This window comes from Mirounga leonina, unplaced genomic scaffold (assembly GCF_011800145.1).
Source record: "Mirounga leonina isolate KUSES-001 unplaced genomic scaffold, KU_Mleo_1.0 Mir_200, whole genome shotgun sequence".
NCBI lineage: Eukaryota > Metazoa > Chordata > Mammalia > Carnivora > Phocidae > Mirounga > Mirounga leonina.
Window position 1 is genome coordinate 23388617 of NW_023270503.1, and position 21525 is coordinate 23410141.

Consider the following 21525-nt stretch of genomic DNA (forward strand, 5'->3'; position numbering starts at 1 on the left):
GTGTGTGTGAGCTTGTGTGTGTGTGAGTGAGTGAGTGTGTGTGTGTGTGTGTGTGTGTCTGTGTGGTTTTTTTCCCTGTGCAAAAGCAGAGGCCATTGTTACGGAGAGTAGGGCGTACCAGTCTTTAGGGCAACCACACTGTGGCGGCTTGGCCGAGCTGGAGCTTGGAGCTGGATTCGCAGCGAGCTGAGCCGCCCGAGCACCTTTCGGTCTTCTTCTATTTTTTTCCCCTCTCCCCCACCCCCTCCCTCCTGAGCACCCCCGCTCCCAAGCCGAGTGAATTGAAGCAGACGCCGCGCGGCTCCTTCGGCCGCTCTGCCCCTCGGGCTCCCCAGCCGGGGTGGCTATTGGGGGGGGGGCGACGCAGCTTTAAACAGTGGTCTTTTTTTCCTTTGCCTTCAAGGAGGGGAGATTTCTCGCCTGCCGCTCGCGCTGGGGCTCGATGTGAATATATATTATGTCTGCCTGTTCTCCCCTCGTCGGTGGCTAAGGTAAGCTGGACTGAAATAGGCTATCAGTTTGTGAATGGCGGAGAGTATGTCTCAATGATTTATGGCCCATATGACTCCAATCTCGGTTCAAGAAGAGTTCACAAGCTTTAAGCTTCCTTCCACGCAGCGACTCTCCTCTCTCTCTCTCTCTCTCTCTCCCTCCCTCCCCCTCCCTCCCTCTCTCTCTCTCTCTCTCCCTCTCTCTCTCCCTCTCCCTTCTTGCTTCTTTCCTTTTCTCCTCTCTTTTCTTTCAGCAGCCAGATCCAGGGCTGAATTTTCCCCCGGCTGCTAAGAAGAGCCTAACCTTTCTCCCTTTTCCTTTCTTGTTCTTTTATTTTTCTTCCTTCCACTAATTTTTTTTTTTTTTAAAGTCCTGGAAGGTGGCCCATCCCCTGTCTCCGGGCTTCCCCAGCTATTGTTACTCGACCCGGCTCTTTTCAGGGGTGTGCCTGGACAGGTGGGGTTCTTGGGGTGGCTCACCGCCCTTCTCTAGTGAGACCCTGGGGGGAAGCCGGGAGCCACCGTCTCCCTCCCTCCCTCTCTCCCGAGAAGCCATATGGAGCCTGGATTTTTCCAACATGGAGGCAAGGGAAATAGACATGTTTGGCTTGGTAGAGCTGCACCCACCCCCTCTTCTCCTGGATCCCTAGATCTCGGATCCCCTCAACACCTTAACCTCTTCTCACTGTCCCTCCGGCAGACCCAGGGCCTGCCAAAGTCCCAGAGCAGAGTTGCTAAGGCGCCTTTTAATTCGGTTACCTCCAGCTCCCAAACTTGCTGCCCTCAGCCCGGTGTGCTTGGAACCTGCCACCGGGAGCCCTTTAGGCGTTCTGGATGCTTTCTCTTCGCCTCCTTGGGCCAGCCTAGCTAGTCACCAGCCCCTGCGGCAGCAGCAGCCGAGACAGCCCAGAGGCGGCAGCCAGGGGCTAGCTCCGTCCACAAACCTCCCAGCCCTCTCTCGCCGCCGGCAGTGTCTCCATTCTTTCCTGTTCCGTCTCTGGCTTCTCCGCTTCCCACACTCGCCTGGCCTCTGTCCTGCGATGGTTTGCAGGTTTATTGCAGGGGGAACGACAGGAATTTCGGCCCCAGGCGTCTAGTCAGATTATTGCTTTATCATCATCATCATCATCATCATCATCATCATCATCATTACGGCTGCAACAATCATTTAGACTAAATAAAGCCAGGGCCCAGCCAGCCAACCTCTTCCAACGTTTTTATTTCATTCTCTTCTCTATCTATTAATAACAAACTCAACTGATGCCTGTTAATTAATTCCCCCTTCATCCAGGGCTGCTCCGAAGCTAATTTTGGTTAAATCATCAGAGGCTAATGGTAATAATAATAAAGGGATTGGGTCAGGCTGGTCAATTGAACTCCAGTTCTCCTCCCTGGAAGGACCTGCTGCTCTACAGACCCATGTGTATTTCCCAGAAACAAATTCTTCCCAGAAACCAATCGGAACTCAGGGCTACCCTGGCTCCCTTTTGAGTGTAAATCTCTGCCATTAAGAAGGGGATTTATGTGTGGAAGGGACTTCCTTCACCTGCCCTCCTTTTATTTTATTTTCCTATTTTTAGTTTGCTTTGGAGTTGACCAGCTGGGCTGAATGAGATTTAAGTAGTCCAAACTCACATGTCAGAAGACAGGGTCACTCTGGAGGTTTTATGAAATACGATGGTGAGAGATGCGGGAAGACAGGGAGGGAAAAAATGCAATCAGAAGTTTTAGAAGAAATACACAAAATCCTATGACAGCTTGAAGCTTTATTTTTTCTGCACAGTTTTAAAAGTCTGCGTTAAAATCATGATTTTTTTTTTAACTTGGAAAACTTTAGTAAACAAGATACCCTGTTTCCAACCCAGAGAATAATATTGTTCTGATTGCTCTGTTGACTTTCTTTTTTGCCTTGGGAAAAGGTGTTCTCATTCAGGAAGCACTTTAGCATCTCTTGGTAGAAAAGTCCAGCAGTTATCCAGTGTCTCTCTTCTTTTCTTCTTTTGGAGAAATCAGAGGAAACAGACTGTCAAGGAAAGGGGTGGGGAAAAAATTAGGTCTGATGAAAAAAAAATGGAGCCAGGAGAGACTTGGGCCAAATGGTCACTGCACCAATCAGTCGGGCCAGGGAAATGGAAACAATCCTGCTCCATTTGGGGGCCCCATGGGGCTGCTAGCTGCTGGGTCCCAGACTTAGCTGAGCAGAGACTCAGACTGAAGGTGGTGGTACCTGCCTGCCCAGGGCCATGGAGGAGGCTCGGTTCTGCTGGCTCTGGATGTTAAAAATCTTCAGGAAGTTTCTAGGTCAGGCTGTTGTTGTCTTCGTGAGGTGGGAGGGGAAAGAGAGGGCTCCTCACAGGAGAAGGTTCCCTGCTCAACTTGCTTCTCCTTCCTGTCTCTTTCGGAGATCCTCTGTTGTTTTTCCTTCAGGCTAGACTCTGCTTGGGTGAGAGACCTGGAGGGACATGGAGGGAGGCAAAGACAGGAGGGGTCTCAGCTCAGAGGAGGGTGTTGGTGATGCTTTTATTTTGGAGTCTCCTAGTCCCCCCCCCACCCCAGCCACCCTATCCCAGAGTTGGTGTGTGTGTGGGGGGGAGATTGGGAGAGGGAGGAGGAAGAGGTCAGGGGCTAGCATGCAGGCGGGAGAGAGAAACCATGGCCTTTGCAGTAGTAAGATTCTATACCTAGGCAGTCCCCAAAGGAGTAGAAGTGGAAATAAAAACTGGTGGGCTTTTTCCTTAAAATTAAAATAAGAAATAAAAAAAAAATCCATTTCAGGTCAGGAAAGTGGCCTCAGCATCTGCTTTGAAGATGTTGGGGTGGGGGAGAAGAAAAAAAAAAAAAACCCTATTGATGTCAGTTCCCTTTTCAGCTCCTAAGATGGATTCGAGCCCCAGTCCTCTTCTCCCCCTTGTGTCTCTTCTCTCACCCCGCAGGTCAGCCGCTCCCAACGGACTCGGGAGGAGGGGGGCAGAAAGGGGAGGGGGGTCCGGCGCCTCACGTGACCCCCGCGGGTGCCAATGTCCGGTCGTGAGGGTATCAGGCTCTTGCAAGTTGCCACCCACTGCCCGGGCCTCGCCCAGCGATGCAGAAAGCCACCTACTACGACAATGCCGCGGCAGCACTCTTCGGAGGCTACTCCTCGTACCCTGGCAGCAATGGCTTCGGCTACGACGGCCCCCCCCAACCCCCCTTTCAGGCCGCCACGCACCTGGAGGGCGACTACCAGCGCTCGGCGTGCTCGCTGCAGTCCCTGGGCAACGCCGCCCCGCATGCCAAGAGCAAGGAGCTCAACGGCAGCTGCATGAGGCCCGGCCTGGCCCCCGAGCCCCTGCCCGCCCCGCCCGGCTCACCCCCGCCCAGCGCCGCACCTACCAGTGCCACCAGCAACAGCAGTAATGGGGGCGGGCCCAGCAAAAGCGGCACCCCCAAGTGCGTTCCCGGCTCCAACTCCACCCTCACCAAACAGATATTCCCCTGGATGAAAGAGTCAAGGCAAACGTCCAAGCTGAAAAACAGCTCCCCCGGCGCAGGTACCAGCTCTCTGCCTTCCCCGTCGTCAGCTTTTGTCAGGGCCAGGAATGTCACTGTTATTCTAGCACCCAGCCCCTAGGCGCCCGGGCGGCGGCGCTTTGCCCGTCCCCCCACCACCTGACGACCCCTGACCCCGCCAACACCCTGTCCCGCCAGCCACCCTCCACCTGAGCTGCCGAGAGCTCCAGAAGGCCAGGTGCTTGCTCGGCCTCAGCCCTTGGCAAGGCCACAGAGCCACGAGACGCTGCCAGCAGACGCAGAGTCGTCAACGATTGATTATTATTAAGTATGATTACTGTGGGTATTAATCACAATCGCTCGGGCGGCCCGGGGTCCCGGCCTCCAGGCAAAGCAGCCTCTTCGAGCCACACTTCCGCGCCCTGTCCCCGAATGTCCAGATTCCCCCAGGGGTTCTCCTTGGCCGCCCACCTGGTCCAGAGGACCTGGCGGGAAGTGTGTGTGGGAGGGAGTGGGGGTGGGGTGGGGTCTTCCCAGAACCCGGAATTGGGAAATGGGGGGAGAAAGCGTGCGCGAGAAAATCCAGCTCTAAATGAATGGCCATGCGGCTCTGTCTGCGTGACATGATCAAATTTTCATAAGCTGGGGCAGCAAGAGGAGAACAGGTCTCTTAATAAATGCCACTATTATAGAGTGTCCGCTAATGCGACGGGTGTTGGGGGGGGCGGTTAGGAGGAGGCGCGGACGAGAAGGGGAGGGCGGCGGTGGCTCCGAGTCCAGGCCTGGATTTATTAAGAAACCATGCATTCAATTTCGGCGTGTTCAGTAATTATCTTTTATTTCATTTTGTCCCCTTCCCACCCCTCCCCCTCGGATCCAGCGGAGGGCTGCGGCGGCGGCGGCGGCAGTGGCGGCGGCGGGGGCGGCGGCGGCGGCGGCGGGGGAGGGGACAAGAGCCCCCCGGGGTCGGCGGCGTCCAAGCGCGCGCGGACGGCGTACACGAGCGCGCAGCTGGTGGAGCTGGAGAAGGAGTTCCACTTCAACCGCTACCTGTGCCGGCCGCGCCGCGTGGAGATGGCCAACCTGCTGAACCTCAGCGAGCGGCAGATCAAGATCTGGTTCCAGAACCGGCGCATGAAGTACAAGAAGGACCAGAAGGCCAAGGGCCTGGCCTCGTCGTCCGGGGGCCCCTCCCCCGCCGGCAGCCCCCCGCAGCCCATGCAGTCCACGGCCGGCTTCATGAACGCCTTACACTCCATGACCCCCAGCTACGAGAGCCCGTCCCCGCCCGCCTTCGGCAAAGCCCACCAGAATGCCTACGCGCTGCCCTCCAGCTACCAGCCCCCTCTCAAAGGCTGCGGCGCCCCGCAGAAGTACCCCCCGACCCCGGCGCCCGATTACGAGCCTCACGTCCTTCAAGCCAATGGGGGCGCCTACGGGACGCCCGCCATGCAGGGCAGCCCCGTGTACGTGGGCGGGGGCGGCTACGCGGATCCGCTGCCGCCCCCTGCCGGCCCCTCCCTCTACGGCCTCAACCACCTTTCCCACCACCCTTCGGGGAACCTGGACTACAACGGGGCGCCCCCTATGGCCCCCAACCAGCACCACGGACCCTGCGATCCCCACCCTACCTACACAGACCTCTCCTCTCACCATGCGCCTCCTCCTCAGGGTAGAATCCAAGAAGCGCCCAAATTAACACACCTGTGATGGGAGAGGGAGGGCGGAGGGGCGAGGCCATGGGGTCGGTGAGAGCCAGAGGGGTGCCCGGCCGTGGAGCTCTGGGAGGGCAGCCTGGAGGTCTGACAGAGGAGGCCAGGAGGTGATAGGCACGCTTCCTGGGAAGACCAGGCCTGGAGCTCCTTTCCCTCCCCCAGGCCTGAGAAGTTGCTTTTTAAGGTCCTCCAGTCCTTGTTCCATCTGCCTGCCGACCCGTTGGAGAGGAATCCACAGCAGATTGTGGAGATGACCCCCTCAACCCTAGGCCTCCAGCAATACCCAGTTGGAATTCCACGCTCCCGAGTGGGGTGGAGGAAGAGGAGATAGGGAAACAAGGCAAAGAAGCACATTTAAAAAAACAGACAAGATGGGTAGGCCATCACCAACCAACTTACCTTCTCTCTCTGTGGGTAATTTCTCCAAATCTTGACTTTTTTTTCTTGCAATTCTCCTTTAAAAAACAAAACAAAACAAAAGAGCGCATTTCAAAACCAAGGGCACAAAGCACGCTCCCCTCCCACTTCCATGAAGCCTCAAGTTTCTTCCCATCTATTTGAGGTTTCTTGGGCATTCCCTTCATTTCTAGCCCCATATTTTCTGCTTTAGGACATTAATATCTCTACCCCGCCCCCATCTATTACAGTTTTCAGAGGGCTCAGGGATGGTGAGAGATCCTGAAAGTCAGAGCTGTCTATATTATAAATATATATTTTTTCTTTTATGGAAAACTGAGTGGTCAGAGCAGGCAAGGTGTCAGGACTGAAGGTTTGCCCATTCTGCTGCCTCCCATCTCAGCTCCAGGACCATCCCCCTCTCTCCACAGAAAGCAGTCGGCGACGCGAGGTTCTACACTTTTCTTTTCTTCTGTTGCTCTCTTGACTTAACGTGAAAACAGGGTATATTTTAACAAACTGTCTGTCCCAGGCAGGGGCTGCAGCTGGGCCTGTGCGCCTTGCTCAACCCCCTGACAGGACACTTTTGTTGCACTTAGAGTTTACATTTTAATGGATATAAAAACAACTGTGAGAGATGCCTGGGCCTGCAGGAATCCAGCATTGCTCAAAAAGTGTGTGTTCTAGTGAACATTTTCATATATATTTATTGGTTATAGCCTGTTAAAATATTTTCTTTTTTGTATTATTTATCCCCCTACATTATGTATTTATATGAGGGAAAAAATGAAAAACTGTACTTTTTTAGTATTTACTTGTTATAAAGGACATTGTGTTTCCTGTCATGTAAAACCAGCTATTTTAGTTATTATTGTACTCTAGAAAAGAGCTGTAGATTTATGTTAAACTCGTGCTTATGAGCAATTGTAATTAGTTCTAAAAGGCATGAACTCAGCTCCTATTGTCACTGTATAGTCCTGAATTTGTAGAATTAGAGTTAATTCCCTCTTGGAACTTTCTTTGTTCTTCCGTAGTTACTTTTTTCCTTACTTGAAAGGGTTGTCTGTCAAACAATTCTTGAATAAACTTTCTGTTATCAATTTTATCTTGTCCTGGTGGTCCAATTTAGATAGCAGAGCAAGGCCACTGACTGCCAAATTTCCCCCAAGGAAAGAAGGACATTGAAGACCCTACCCTGGATTTTGTACCCAAGGCTCAGGCCCCTACCCCCGCCCCGCCACCCCCCCCCCCCCCCCCCGCCTTGCCGTGCCTCAGGCCTGGAACGTTCTGCCAATTTCTTTAGCTAAGATTTAAGTAACAAGTTGCGGGGCTGGGGGAGGAGGACCCTTGGGTGCTCTCTTTAGGCCTTTCTGTTTGGCTTACTTGCCTCTCAGTTTTTCTCATTGACCTTTTGTCTTCTTGCTCCTTTGGCCACAACTTCCTGGCCACCCCTTACCCAACAACAACAACAACAACAACAACAAAATCTGGCCATTTACTGCTTCTTCCAAGCAACCTAAACTTCACAGTTCTCTTCCGGAGCTACAAAGAAGTCGTCACGTGACCCGAAGCCCAACCACCATTGGGTCTAAAATGAAAACAAAGGAAAATGATTAAAAAAAAAAATCTGAGGCCTAGACTTCTCAGGTCAAACCTTAAAACTAAAGTGAAATTAAATCACTAAATAAAACTCGGGGCGGAGGGAGAGGAGGCGCGTTTGATTTCCCCTGCCAAGGAAAGGGGAGAGAAGGAGGGTGGGAGAAGCGGTTGGATCCCAGCGTAAATAAAATGGTCCCCAGGCTAATGTGCAGCTCCATTTCGACGATCCCTGGGAAAACTTCATTTCTCAGTCGTGGTTCCATAAAAGTTTTATCACATTGGAGCGAGGATAGAGAGGGTCTGTCAAAGATGAAATGTCACCGCCGCGTCGCTGGAGCCGATAAGAGCAAAGAGACAGGGCGGCTGAAATATGGAGCTAATTCGTTGAAAGAGGAGCGATGGCTGCGCTGAAGAGTTGCATAATTCTAATTGTAAGCGATGCGCCCGCATTGCTTAATTAGGAGCATATATTTGGTGGTAGTGATGGGGGGGGGGCAGTGTCAGTGAGAATCGTTCCAGGCCCTCAGCCTTAAAGCGAGGGCTGATTTTCATTTTTATGTTGCATCCTGGCAGTCCAAGGTTAGTAATTACAGTCTTTATGCAACAATAAATAACAATAAAAAAGCAACCTGAATTCTACACCCTCCCCCCTCCCACCCCACCAAGTAGGATTTTAACTGGACTCGGCTCATCCAAGCAGCAAGCAATTTAGCATCGGGTCAGGCTATAATTTAAAGGCATAAGAGCGTGCAAAGTTTGATTGGGATCAAATAACGCTCAAGGGTTTTTCTTTCTTTCTGTCTTTCCCTCTTCCTCTTCCCTGAATACCATTTTCTGAATGATGTGACTAGATGAAGCGCCATGTTTGGCTCTGGGGGTGGAGTGGATTGATTATTTATCTAGCAGGAGAGAGGCAGGCCAAGAGAAGGAATTTAGCTTGAGTTTGAAAAGCAGAGCTTTGGCTTGAAGCTGGAATTGCAAACGAAAAATAAGGGCCCACTTGGCTTGGTGTCCTCTACCCTTCTTTCTGCGAGATTCCAGGCGCTGGCTAAGCAGCCAAAGTCGTGGGGGAAATATCTGTGCTGTAAGATTCACAGCACAACGGGAGGCGGGACGCGGTGTCTCTGGGAAGGAGGGCTCTCTTGGCCGCTTTTAACACCCAACTTTTCTGCTCTTCTCTAATCTGGCCGTAAAATCTGTCAGCAGGGTTAAAGAGAGCCGTATTTCCTGCAGGGACAGCCTCGGCCGGAGTTGGTGCCGAGAGAAGCGCTAGACCCTGCAGCCAGCTGGAGAGGCCGTGGAAAAAACTTCCCCGGCTTCTCAAGGGGGTGGCCGGACGGAGAACCCTCTTTCAGGCCTCACTGCACAACTTCCAGACAACTTCTACTCGGGATTCTTCTGTGCCCCTCCCCCCTCCCCCCCCCAAAGGGCAAAAACTGGCTTCTTTGGAGTGGGGTGGGACGCAACGGTCTCTGGCCAGTTTGCGCAGTTCAGAGCCCCTCTCCCTGTTCTGAACCCTCCGTAGCCGGCCACCCCCTGTCCCTGCAGCCCCCACCTACAAATCCCCTTTCTCCCTACTGGCTCTCCTCTGTCCTTCTCTGTCCTTTTTAAATACTCACCGCCACCCACGCGGATGAATACTCACCGCCACCCACGCGGCTGTTACATTGACAGAAAGTTTCTAGTTCCAGCTGCCGGCTGAGTTGCCATTTCTCTGCTAACCAGCTTTCTCCTCCTTGCCGGGCCCGCGGAGAGGAGGAGGGGGAGGGGAGGCCAGAGCCGTGGGAGTTCTCCAGACAAACTTTCCACCCAACTCAGCGTCCTTCCCTCTGTCCCCATTTCCCATCTGTTTCCCCGCTCTCCCAGAATCACCTTTCTCTCTTGCTATCACCCCCACCCCCAGGCCTTTTAAAGGGATGTGGAATTTCGGCTGTTCCCTCTGCTTTCCCAAAGAGCCAAATTCTTTGATGCCATCGGAGGGAGCTGTCAGGGGGCTAAGATTGATCGCCTCATCTCCTCTCGGTCCCTCTGACCCACTTATTTAAAAATCTTTCCCCAGATCGACTTTTCATTTTCTGCTTTGAGATCTAGTTTCCCACCAATTGCTTGGGGCCCCGAGTTATGTGTCCCCTCTCTCCAGTAAATTACAGCACTCCCTAAAGTTCAGCACTCTCTTGATCCCCTCAAAAAATAAAAAATAAAAAATAAAAAATCTCCCCCCCTCCCGGGGGCCAGAAATGGAATATCATCTCCTTATTCATTGTTTTTACCCCCTCCATGCTCAGAGAATTCTTTCTTGCCAAGGATTATTATTATTATTTTTAAACTAGCACACTGGCAAAAATGGGAGAGGGGATACTGTTTGTCCTGGGAGGGAAATCCTCCCCCCACACATTGACCTGAGTTTGAGAGTGCTCTAAGTTAAATCGCACTACCTCGGTTCTTGTTCGCGTCCCTGGAGACAGATGTAGATACAGACTTGAGGCTCCAATGGGAGCACATGCACCTTAGACCCTGTCCATTGTGGGGTATCAAAAAGGAGTGAGATGAAGACTCCAGGTAAGGAAGGCAGGTGGACATAGGGGCAGGGGCACTGCCGCAAACACCAGGCAGAGGAGGAAACTGAGACCACACAGCTATGGCTGCCAGAGGCCCAAAAGGGTCCCCCACCATCTATTTCACTCCTCCGTGTCAGCCTGGGAGTGCCTGTCGATTTTCCAAGATTTATCTGTTGCTTTTGGGGGGTGGGATGAGGATGGTGGTGCTGGTGATTGTAAATCTCTTCTCTTCCTTATTGCACCTTAACACTGACCTTTCCCAAAGGATGGAAGCCTCTTTCTACTACCTCTTTCTCCCACATTGAGATCCTTACTCAGTTTTCTTTCTTTCTTTTCTTCTTTTTTCTTTTTTTAATGGGGGAAGGGTGGGGAAGAAAATGCTGCTGGCATTGTAAAGAATGTATTAATATATTCTATTACAAATATTTGGAAAAGAGGAAGACTTCTCCCTTAGATTCTCTTGTGTCCCAGCTTTCGGAACCTCCCATCCTCTGAAGGGGATGAGAGAAAGTTTCCTCCAGCTTTTCTGGAGAAAGGGAGGCTTTGGGGAGAGGGAGTGTAGGACTTGGGGCTCACAGTGTCCAGGTCGTGGTCCTCTAGAGTTTTTGAATCAATTAAAGCAAATAATGCTCTCTGTTTTCCACCAGGCCCAGACGAGCGATTGGCCGAGGCCAGTCCCGTGACCATGAATTCCCTGCAATTTCGCCGGAGTCCTGGGTTTAATAGAGAGAGTCCCCATACGCTTGTATTTATCAGCAATATACAATTATAAAGGCCCAAAATTAAAAAAAAAAAAAAGAGAGAGAGAGAGAGAGAGCGAGAGAGAGAAAGAGCGAAATCTCCCCCTCCCAAAATCGCTCCATCACATAAACCTGGGGGGGGCAGGAGGGGGGGTCCCTTCCGATCCTCCCTCCTGACGCCCCCCCCAGCAGGCCCCCTCCCCCACCATTGAAAGCCATGAATTTTGAATTTGAGAGGGAGATTGGGTTTATAAACAGCCAGCCATCGCTCGCCGAGTGTCTGACTTCCTTCCCCGCTGTCTTGGAGACATTTCAAACTTCATCAATCAAGGAGTCGACATTAATTCCTCCTCCTCCTCCTTTCGAGCAAACCTTCCCCAGCCTCCAGCCCGGCGCCTCCACCCTTCAGAGACCCGGGAGCCAAAAGCGAGCCGAAGATGGGCCCGTTCTGCCGCCGCCGCCGCCGCCGCTCCCCGCCGCCCCCTTGGTCCCCGAGTTCCCCTGGATGAAAGAGAAGAAATCCGCCAAGAAACCCAGCCAATCCGCCTCGTCTCCCCCGGCCGCCGCCTCCTCCGTTTCGGCCTCCGGGGTCGGATCGCCAGCAGGTCTGTTAGCGGGGTAGGGGTGGGGTGAGGGGCAGCTAGAAGAGAGGGGGAGAAAGAGAGATGGGGGAGGTAGAAAGGGTGTCGAGCCTGTTGGGGATCCTTGCCCCGTCGATTCCAGGGGTGAGGGAGCGGAATATGCTGCTGGGGTTCAGGCCTGGCCGCTGCCAGCATTTTTTTTTTTTTCCCCACTATAGCAGATTTTTGGAACCTGGCTGGGGAAGAGCTTTGTCTCTGCTAGAAGAAAAGGATTTGATTTAGGTTTTCACCTCTATCTGTGTGGAGGAATTAAAGTGGTGTTGCTGGGTTGTTGAATCTGGGGGCAAGAAAAGATTCGGCCCCATCTCCCCCCCTCCCCCAGCTCTAAAAGAGGGGGATTTGAAAGCAAGGGAGGAAAGGAGGTGAGGAACAGTCTTTCTTAATGAACCCTCTCTCTGGGTTGAGCTCGAAAGTGCCGAATTGAGGGGTCTACTCCAAGGACTCCGGAGGGAGGCTCTGAGGTTCTGGGGGCAAAAGGGAGCCGCTCCCTACCCCCTGCGTGGCCCGTGGGTGGCTCTCTGAATGCTTTGCCCTGACCCGGGCCGGGGCTGCCGGCGAGAGGGGGACAGGAAAGAACGGAAAAGCAGTGGGAGCGAACGGCTTCGGTAGGCGGGGAAGGAGGGGGGGTACTGCTGATACTGTTTTTGGCGGATGGGGTGGTCTTCACTGAAGCTGAATGAGCTTGGGCCGGGGACACGGCCCGCTCTGACGCCCAGCCCGCTTTCCCTGCAGATGGCCCGGGACTGCCGGAGGCCGCGGGCGGCGGGGCGCGCAGGCTGCGCACTGCTTACACCAACACGCAACTGCTGGAGTTGGAGAAGGAATTCCACTTTAACAAGTACCTGTGCCGGCCGCGCCGCGTCGAGATCGCGGCCTTGCTGGACCTCACCGAGAGGCAGGTCAAAGTGTGGTTCCAGAACCGACGCATGAAGCACAAGCGGCAGACGCAGCACCGAGAGCCGCCCGACGGGGAGCCCGCCTGCCCGGGCGCCCTGGAGGACACCGGCGAGCCCGCCGAAGAGCCGGTGGCCAGCCCTGGCCGGCCCTCCGCTTCGCGGGCGGCGCGGGAAGGCTGCTCTCACCCGCCCGAGGTCGCGCCGGCCCCCCCGGGCGCCCAGGGCCCCCAGCCTGTGGCCGCTCACGGGGGGGGCGGTTCGCGCGCGGCCGCCGGGCTGGAGCCCGAGCCGTTGCCGGAAGATGCCTTCCCGGAGCGGCGGGATTCGCCTTTCCTGCCCGACCTCAACTTCTTCGCGGCCGACTCCTGTCTCCAGCTGTCCGGAGGCCTCTCCCCCAGCCTGCAGGGCTCGCTCGACAGCCCGGTTCCCTTTTCCGAGGAGGGGCTGGACTTCTTCACCAGCACCCTCTGTACCATCGACCTGCAGTTCCCCTAACCTGTTTCCCCGTCCCGGCCCCTTCGACCCGGTCCCCTCGGCCGACTGCGGGAAAAGCCGAGGACCCCCTCCCCCAAGTCGTTTAGATTTATGTGTTTGGCTAAAATTCAGGTATTCCGGAATTAGCGTTTAACCCATTTCCTTTCTTTTCTCTCTAAAATACTGGGCACTGCGGCGTCTTAAAAAAAAAAATCACACAGGAAAATTCCGTTTGGTAGACTCCTTCCAATGAAATCTCAGGAATAATTAAACTCTGGGGGGGGGGGGCTTTCTTAAAAAAGAACTAGAGGAACTTGTTTTCCTCTCTCTCTCTCTTTTTTTTGTTTTAGACCGTAGATTATTTATTAAAACTCTTTAATAATAGGAAAAGGGGAAAGTATTTATTGTACATTATTTTCATAGATTAAATAAATGTCTTTATAATACGAAAATGAGTGTTTGTGTTGGGACCCAGCCCCTTTCCCTGCAGCCCCCCTAGGCCGGCCGTCACTCCCTGGGGACCCGCGCGCGGCTTGCCCGACCCTGGGCCGCTAAGTCCGGGTGGTACAAAAGTCACCCTATTTGGCCACCGCTTCTCGGCCCGCAGCTCGGGAGGAGTCGGGGGGTTTGCTGGAAGTTCTGTCCCCTTGACACCCTCTAAAGGACGGCCGGACGGCCGGACGGCCGGCCTTTGGCCCTGCGCCGGCGTTCCCCGGCCTCCGCTTAGAAATAAGGGTGGGCGGGTGACGGGAGAAGGTACAGACGAGGGTGCCAGGAGAGGCTTCGGGGTCGTGGGAGGGGGCGCAGAGGTTTAGCCGAATTTGGAGGGGTCCTCGGGTTCCCCAGGTTTCTCGCTTCAGTGCCCCAAGCGGGGTCGAAGGAAGCCCGCGGACGGCGAGACCTGGGGACGTGGGCCGGGCCAAGGCGCCGAGGGGGGTCGGGGTTCTCTCGGGAAGCAGGATCCAAGTGCGCGCGAAAGGGGCCCGGCTGACGCGCGGAGCGGGCCGGGCGCCGGGGCAGCCCCTGCAGGGCTTCGCGGTCGGGAGAGCGGCGGCGGAGCGGCGGAGCGGCACGCCCGGGGAGGCCCGGGCTGCGTCGGCAGGCGCTTGGCCTACGGGGGCGGGAAGGAGGAGCGAGGAGAGCGGGCGGGCGACAGGGAAGCAAGGAAGATGCTCAAAATGGCGCTGGGGCCGGGCTGCAGGGAGGGCGAGGGAAGAGACGCTGGCCGCCATGACAGCCGCTTCGGGATGCTCGGTCCCCGCGCCCGGCGTCTCCTTTCCGGATCTTCCAGACGCCACGGAAGGAAGGGAGCCCGGGCGCCTCCTTTTCGTTTTTGTTTTATTTAAACAAATGCCGCGAGGGAGGCCGAGGACGCGAGGTGGACGTGGAGGCCGCGCGGGGCGGGCAGGGCAGGGGCTGAGCGGCGGGCGTGCAGGGCAGGGGCTGAGCGGCGGGCGTGCAGGCCCGGGTCGGCCTCGCGGGGTCTGACTTTGGGTCCTTCGTTCTGGGATCTGAAGCCCGGCCAGAGCTCTCTCCGAATGCAGGCCTACCTGTCTTACCAACAGCTTCATCTGCCATCTCACCGCTGTCTGCTGTCCCCCACCGCGCCCAGCCAGGCTCCTTGCAAACCCGGCAAAGCGGGAAGCCGAGGATCGATCTCCCCCATCTGCCTCCTGGTTTGTTCCGGGGAACGCGGAGATTTAAAGGGCCCTGGAAAGCCATCCATCCTCCTTAGGTTTACTTAATATTTCTCTGGCTCAGAAACAGACACCGCAGGGTTACCTCCCCAGCAGATGCTGCCATTCTACGAAAGCAGTTTATTTCCTGGGCCTCCCAGACTTTCCCCTGGACCAGAAGGACGGACGGGAACTTGGAGTACCAGGCACTGGGAGGCCACAACTGTCAAGAGAAGCCGGGAGCCAACATAGGTCATGACATATAGGACTAGACAGGCTCTCCCATATTTTTTTTAACTGGTCCCTCAGTGTGGCTAGTGCACACATCTTACTCAGCTGGAATTTAATCCCTTAAACTGTCTTAATATAGAATTCATCTCCTGTATTAAATAATCCTATGTCATGTTAAGTTGCACTTATTTCTTCATAAATAAATTAATATAGAACAATTAGATGTGTTATTATAATAATATCATGTATCTTTTAGTTTATTTTCCCTCATAAAATATATAGGTATGAAATAAATTCAATATATTAAAGTAATAATACACAGCTTATTGGCTTGTGTATTTATTTTCCCCATAAATAAGCGAATATACAATATATTAAAACCACACTATACATCTCATTGGGCTGTGTGTTTATTTCTCCATAAAATATGCCCACAGGCAGTGCCTAACATCTTAAAAATCACAGCACACAGCCGTCTCTACACCAACAAAATGAAACAGACATTTCAGCTGGGGCTTTGATTTCTATGGACAGCCAAACTAGATAATTTGGTCTAATTAAAAATGCTCTTTCAGCTATAGCAGGTTGTTACAAAGATCAAGAATACCAGAAGGATCTTGCTAATTGCCCACCTTCCAGCTTTCTTTGGTCAAAAGGAGAGCACCCTTCATCAATGCCAAAAATACAGGATTTGCTCTGCTGGAGAGAATTCGCATCCTGGGATCATGGCTTGGTCTGCAACACTCTGGGGCCTCTGAGGCTTCAGTTCTCTGAGAGCCTTGCTGCTCCGTGGACCAGCAGCATCAGCACCACCTGGAAGCTGGTTAGAAATGCAGAGTCTTAGGCCCCACTTCAGGTCTACTGGATCAAAACCTCAATTTAGCAGATCCCCAAGTAATTTATATGCACATTAAAGTTTGAGCAGCACTACTAGATCATAGTGCCACATTGCTTCCTGCCTTCCTCCCATGCTTAAGAATTTTTGACCTGCTTAACCTGGCTGCTCCCTTCCAATCCTCCCCAACTCAAACTAGTGGCCCAAAGGACAGGGAATCTCAGCTCCTGCCTGAGGCTGCACCAGTCCTGATTCCTCCCTGCCAAAGTGAGTGGAGGGCCAGGAGGGCCCAGCCAAAGGCTCGTTCTACGTGTTCAGATCTAGGCACTTTGTGTAGCCTGAGGGTGGGAAGCAATGAATCTAGGGAATCAGGAGCATTTCCAGCATTTCTCTTGGTTGATTATTAGAGAGGAGTTGGAACTCTTCAACGCACAACGCAGGAGCCGTTCTGTCTCTCCTTTTCCATATTCACAAAACTCACCATCTCTGATGCCACCACTGCAGAACAAAGAGACAATGCATTTCCAGAAAGAGAGGACTCCTGTTTTCAAGCTCCCCACCGAATTTCAAAATCAAAGGAATGCCTGGCAATTTGGGTTTCATAAAGGACTGGTACTGGGGATGCCTGTGTTCCAAATCAGCTCCTTTCCTTGCTTCATCTCTGGGGCCATCCTCTTTAGCCTGAGTTTTCCCAGCTGGCTTAGGAGAAGGAAGGAGAAGAGGAAGGGGTTCCCAGATAAGGCAGCACCCCCACCCCTACCCTGCCCCGCCCCGCATGATGGTAAGCTGATAGTGATGCCCTGCAGCTGCACTCACTTACCCCATTCTGATTGGGGCAGGGCTCCTCTTCGGTCAGGACCAAGTGTGAGTGGTCTGTAGCACAGACTGGTTATAAATTGGCTGTGGTTGGAGTGGGAAGGTTTCAGTGCAGTCCTGAAAGCTGCTGGTCAGTCTGCCTTGCTCTTGGTGCGTCATCTTTTAAGAAGAATGGCTCGTTAATATTATGGTGAAAGCAAAGGACCATTAGATTGAGGAATTATTTGCCATCATGATAACCCTGAGTCATTAAAAAAAAAAAATTTAACTCATGCTGGGGCAAGTCCCTTCCCCTTTCCAGACCTCAGTTTCTCCATCTGTAAAACAGATGGAAGGACTAATGTCTCTAATATCTTCTGCATCGATATATGCCCAAAGTATATTTGTTAGTCTTCACAAATAATGTATTAAATATTTATTGTGGCTGGTGTCATGTGATTTTAAATGGAGGTGGTGACTTTTGATGTTTGACAACAACCCACCTCCCAAGTATCTGGTAGAGCCATTTTAACACATTTTAATTTGTATCTTTATACCAACAATCATGCCCCCAATCATTATTTAAACTAGTAGGGAAAGAAATCTTTTTCAACAAACATGTCATTGGGTGTAGTGTTATGTGCCAGGTGTTCAACAGATATGAGTACTCAGAAGTGTCCTAACCAAGCTTTTCTCTGACTTCCAACTTTTGTCACCTTCCCCAACATTTGGTTATGTTTCCTCTTGTGTCAAAAACAGTAGGATGGGGCACCTGGGTGGTTCAGTCAGTTGGGCGTCTGCCTTCGGCTCAGGTCATGATCCCGGGATCCTGGGATCCAGCCTCCTTCGGGCTCTCAGCTCAGCAGGAAGCCTCCTTCTCCCTCTCTCTCTGCCCACGGCTCTGCCTCCGCCTACTTGTGCTCGCTCTCTCTCTGTCAAATAAATAAATAAAATCTTCAAAAAAAAAAAAAAAAACAGTAGGACATTTTATACAAAAAGAGCCACCAAGCTGCTTTGACACCATGTACTAGACCTTAAAAGTCCCTTTAAGTCAGGTTTTGTCTGGTTCCTCCAGCATCAGAGCATAGGTACAAATTCTGGGTCTCCCTAAAGAGCCCTGATGAATTCCCCTGCCCACCTTTCCCCTAAGTTTCTGACAAGCGTTCCGCGACCCTCCTGTACATATTCTTGAAAGTGCTCTCGGCAAATACATGTGCTCAGTTTGCGGAGAGTGGCCTCGAGCCCCCATGTCATCCCCTCCACCTGCTGTGGCTGGTGTGGCCCAAATCCTCCCTTGACCTCTCTAGCTCAACTCTGCCCTCCTGTCTCCATCCATCCCCCTCTTCACACTCAGCTGGGAAGCAGATATTTAGTGTCTGAAGGAGATCTAACAAACTGCTTCCTCCTGAGAAGAGTCACCAGTAAAAGAGCCCTCCTAAAACCTTCTCTAATTCCCAAACACCACAGAAAAATCGCAGTCCGGACAGTCACCTAGATACAAAGTCATTTTGATCATTGTTCTATAAAGTTTCCAAAGTGGATATTTTGGCCACCACTAACACACTCGGAGAAACCCAATTGAGTAGAAAATTATTTCAACTCTTCATGTCACTCTAACCTTTCCTTTTAGAAAGATTCCAACTCTCTGACTTACTTTTCAGTGCAGATGAACTCTATCTAGAAGACAGAAGTCAGGTTCACCCAGAAAGAGCAGTTTCTAAGCTAAGTTCCTCAAGGAATGAGAGACAACATCCTCCCTAAAAAACTTTTTCCAAATATTTGGAAGATCAGGAAGTTCTTGCTAATATCGAACCTCACCCTTCTGTTACAATTTTAATCATTTGGGTTCTTTATAGATTATATGACATTAGGCTTTAGTTCCCAAAGAACTCTGTAGTTTAGAAGAAAATCCCTTGCCTAAACAGAGACAAACTTCTCAATTCTCAATGAAATTTGCATATGACAAAACACATATTGTATAATATATGGTGATATGTTACATGAAAATATAACACATATGCTATTTTCCTATCACATATTTCCATATTTTATTTATTTTATTTTTTATTTTTATTTTTATTTTTTTAAAAAAGATTTTATTTATTTGACAGAGAGAGAGACAGCTAGAGAGGGAACACAAGCAGGGGGAGTGGGACAGGGAGAAGCAGGCTTCCCGCTGAGCAGGGAGCCCAATACAGGGCTCAATCCCAGGACCCTGGGATCATGATCTGAGCCGAAGGCAGATGCTTAACGACTGAGCCACCCAGGTGCCCCTTATTTTTTTATTTTTAAAGATTTTATTCATTTATTCATGAGAGACAGAGAGAAAGAGAGGCAGAGACAGAGAGAGAAGCAGGATCCCCAAGGAGCAGGGAGCCCAATGCGGGACTCGATCCCAGGATCCCGGGATCATGACCTGAGCCGAAGGCAGATGCTTAACCATCTGAGCCACCCAGGCACCCACATATTTCCGTATTTTAATATGCTAGTTATATTAAAAAACAGAAGACTGACTCATACTGTTTCAGAATGTGCAAGTAATGTTTATATCAGACATTTACAGAGTTCTCTATTGTTTATATTTTCTTGTTTGCTTTAATTCTACTAACAATGCAGTGAAGTAAGTAGAATTAAACCCATTCTTCTTCCATGAGGCTGAGACTCAGAAAGACCAGGAAACTTATCCAGAGTCATAATGCTAAGAAATGGCCAAGCAAGGATTTGAACCCAAGTATTCTGGCCCCCAAGCTAGTAGTCTTCCCCTTATGATATGTACTGCCCATAGTCTATGGTTGTCAACCAGATTTGTGACAATTTAATCAGCCTGTATTCTTTTACAGAGAAACACCACTGAATTCAGATTCCATCCTCTCCTCAAATAGCCATCTCTTATAGAGAAAAAATTATAACCCTGAATGCCCTCTTAATTCTTACGTTCCAACCTTTGATCTTGGGCTTGGCCTTGGGCCTCAAGAATTGGGCTGGGAAGAACAGGCAGAGAGACACTTGAGGACTTTATGAAGGAAGAGTGCAGATTACTCCTGCTACCCCCGCCCCCCCCCCCCCCCAGCAAAAGCAGCTTCCTGCACAAAAAAGGCCAGAATCAGGTGTAAACTTCTAACACAGCCCCATTCTCAGTGTGATAAGGACTAGCACCTCTCAAAGATCATTTTGGTTCTAAACATGCCTATGGTGTCCTTGCTCTCCTGTGTGTCTAAATAGATTATATAAAAGAGGAAATCAATCGACTTTATTTCACTTTGGTGTTGGGTGCACCCAGACCTTCTCTGGTGAACTTAATTTGGTCATCCAGAAAATGCTGTAGCCCAGAGGTTACTCCAGCTGTGGATTACTTCTGTTTGTTTCTTTGTTTGTTTTGTACTCAGCTGTGGATTTAGCAAGGAATCCAGGCTTCGGAGACTTTCTTCTCAGGCCAGAGGCTGGTGAAGTTTCTTTTAAGGAGGAAGCAACTTGGGAATGTAGAGAGCCAAGTTACTTTTTTCCCCACCAGTCATTTCTGCTGAAGCTGGGGGAGCCAACAGGAATTTGGGGAAGTTTTAATCTTTCTGCTACACAAGGGAAGGGAGCAAGACTCAGGGATGCATTAAGGATTATAAGTGAATTTGGAGAACTGAGGCCAAAGCTATCCCTGTAATCAATAGTATCACTTAAAACACTTTCCCCCATCCCTTTGCAAGAGCTCTTGGGTGGCTCAGTTGGTTAAGCGCCTGACTCTTGATATCTGCTCAGGTCATGGTCTCAGGGTTGTGAGATTGAGCCCTGAGTCAGGCTCCTCACTGGTAGTAGAACCTGCTTAAGATTCTCTCAGTTCCTCTCCTTTGGCCCTCCCCCCTCTAAAAACAAACAAACAAACAAACAAACAAACAAACTGGTTTGGAATTCACTTCATTTAGACCTCAAATTGTTGCCTTAATTGGAAAAGCAAGGGATGAGGTGAGTGGGTTCTTTCTGGATTGAGGCAAACGTAGAGAGTGAAGAAGTCTCAAGTCTCTCAGAGGCTGGGCCACCGGGTCAGATACAGTCCTCAATCAGATTTGGGGTTTGAAAATCCTAACTCTAAATAAACCCTTCTTCTCCAAAGGCCTCCATGGAGAATATCTTAAAGTGAGAGAAAAAAGTTAGGAACATCTACAAACCCCAAAAAGGGAACTAGAAAGAAATATGCTTGTTCTCACCTCTACACTCCTTTTCTCTTCAACCCCTCTGCAGGCCACCCCTGCCCCCATCTCAACTCTACTTTCCTTTGTCTGCCCTCATCCCTTTGGCAGAGAACATTCTCTCACCCTCCCCCATTGTTTCTCCCTTAAAGGAGTTACCAGCTGGCTCCCTCTCCCCAACTTGTTCTCGTCTGAAGCAGGGTCCAAAGCAGAGTACACATGGGGAGGGAAAGGGGTAAGGGGCCCGTGAAAAGCTTTGAGCTCCTTCATAGTTGGGGGGCTAAGCTGGGCTCGCAGTAATTAAGCGAAGAGAAAGGCTGTGTGACTCTGGTGTTAAAGATAGAAAGCCAGAGAAGTGACTATAAAGGACGGGCAAAATGATGGGAAATGGGAAACAGAAATATGGAGAGACACATAGACACACAGAGAGAGAGGGAGCACTTTGGGGTTCTTTGCAGAGGAGGAGTACTCACCCTGCCCTTTTAGGGGTGGGGAAAGCTGAGCAGCTTTGAGAGTCCTCTCTCGGACCAGTCCCACCTGCTTGCTTCCCTTCCTCTCCTGAGTTCCGTTGTTTACAGAGATCCCTCCCTGAACTCTTGCCCTCCCGGACTTGCCCTAGCCCCAGCCCCAGGCCTCCTCTCAGGCAGACACCCTGACAGGTTACAAATGAGCGTGGGTGTTGGATTGCGCCAAGCTCTTGTCCTCAGAGTCTGGAGGAGGAGAATCAATGGGCTCTACCTAAGAGTTTCTCTTCCAGTCCCATCCAGGTCTAAAAGAGAGAGAAGGAGGCACTTCCTGTTCTCCTCCCCTC

General features: G+C 51.5%; 2 protein-coding genes and 1 long non-coding RNA gene across 8 annotated transcripts in view; 2 read left to right on the forward strand and 1 right to left on the reverse strand.

Moving 5' to 3' along the window:
• HOXB3 (homeobox B3) overlaps positions 1–6021 on the forward strand; it is a 54819-nt gene extending 48798 nt beyond the window's left edge. For all 3 annotated transcript variants that reach the window (XM_035026925.1, XM_035026926.1, XM_035026924.1), the window contains exons 3-5: positions 404–491; positions 3425–4021; positions 4861–6021. In XM_035026925.1, the coding sequence (XP_034882816.1) occupies positions 3574–4021; positions 4861–5690 (1278 nt within the window). In that variant the 5' untranslated portion in view covers positions 404–491; positions 3425–3573 and the 3' untranslated portion in view covers positions 5691–6021. The remainder of the gene's footprint in view (positions 1–403; positions 492–3424; positions 4022–4860) is intronic.
• LOC118024804 lies at positions 2243–12554 on the reverse strand. 3 transcript variants are annotated; one of them, XR_004683205.1, is made up of 4 exons: positions 12472–12554; positions 6095–6150; positions 2719–2943; positions 2243–2514 (listed from the first exon to the last, which is right to left on the reverse strand). It is a non-coding gene; the product is annotated as an uncharacterized LOC118024804 (long non-coding RNA). The 3 variants fall into 3 exon arrangements; XR_004683204.1 differs by lacking the exon at positions 12472–12554 and adding an exon at positions 9336–10992; XR_004683203.1 differs by lacking the exon at positions 12472–12554 and having other exon boundaries at positions 6095–7472.
• Positions 11044–15127, forward strand: HOXB2 (homeobox B2). Of its 2 annotated transcripts, XR_004683202.1 has the most exons (3): positions 11044–11593; positions 12362–14377; positions 14565–15127. XR_004683202.1 is itself a non-coding variant. In XM_035026927.1 (2 exons), the coding sequence occupies exons 1-2, from the start codon at positions 11206–11208 to the stop codon at positions 13018–13020; spliced, it is 1047 nt and encodes a 348-aa protein (XP_034882818.1). In that variant the 5' UTR covers positions 11044–11205; the 3' UTR covers positions 13021–15127. The 2 variants fall into 2 exon arrangements, 1 of the variants encoding a protein (XP_034882818.1); XM_035026927.1 differs by having other exon boundaries at positions 12362–15127.
• The last annotated feature ends 6398 nt before the right edge of the window (positions 15128–21525 follow it).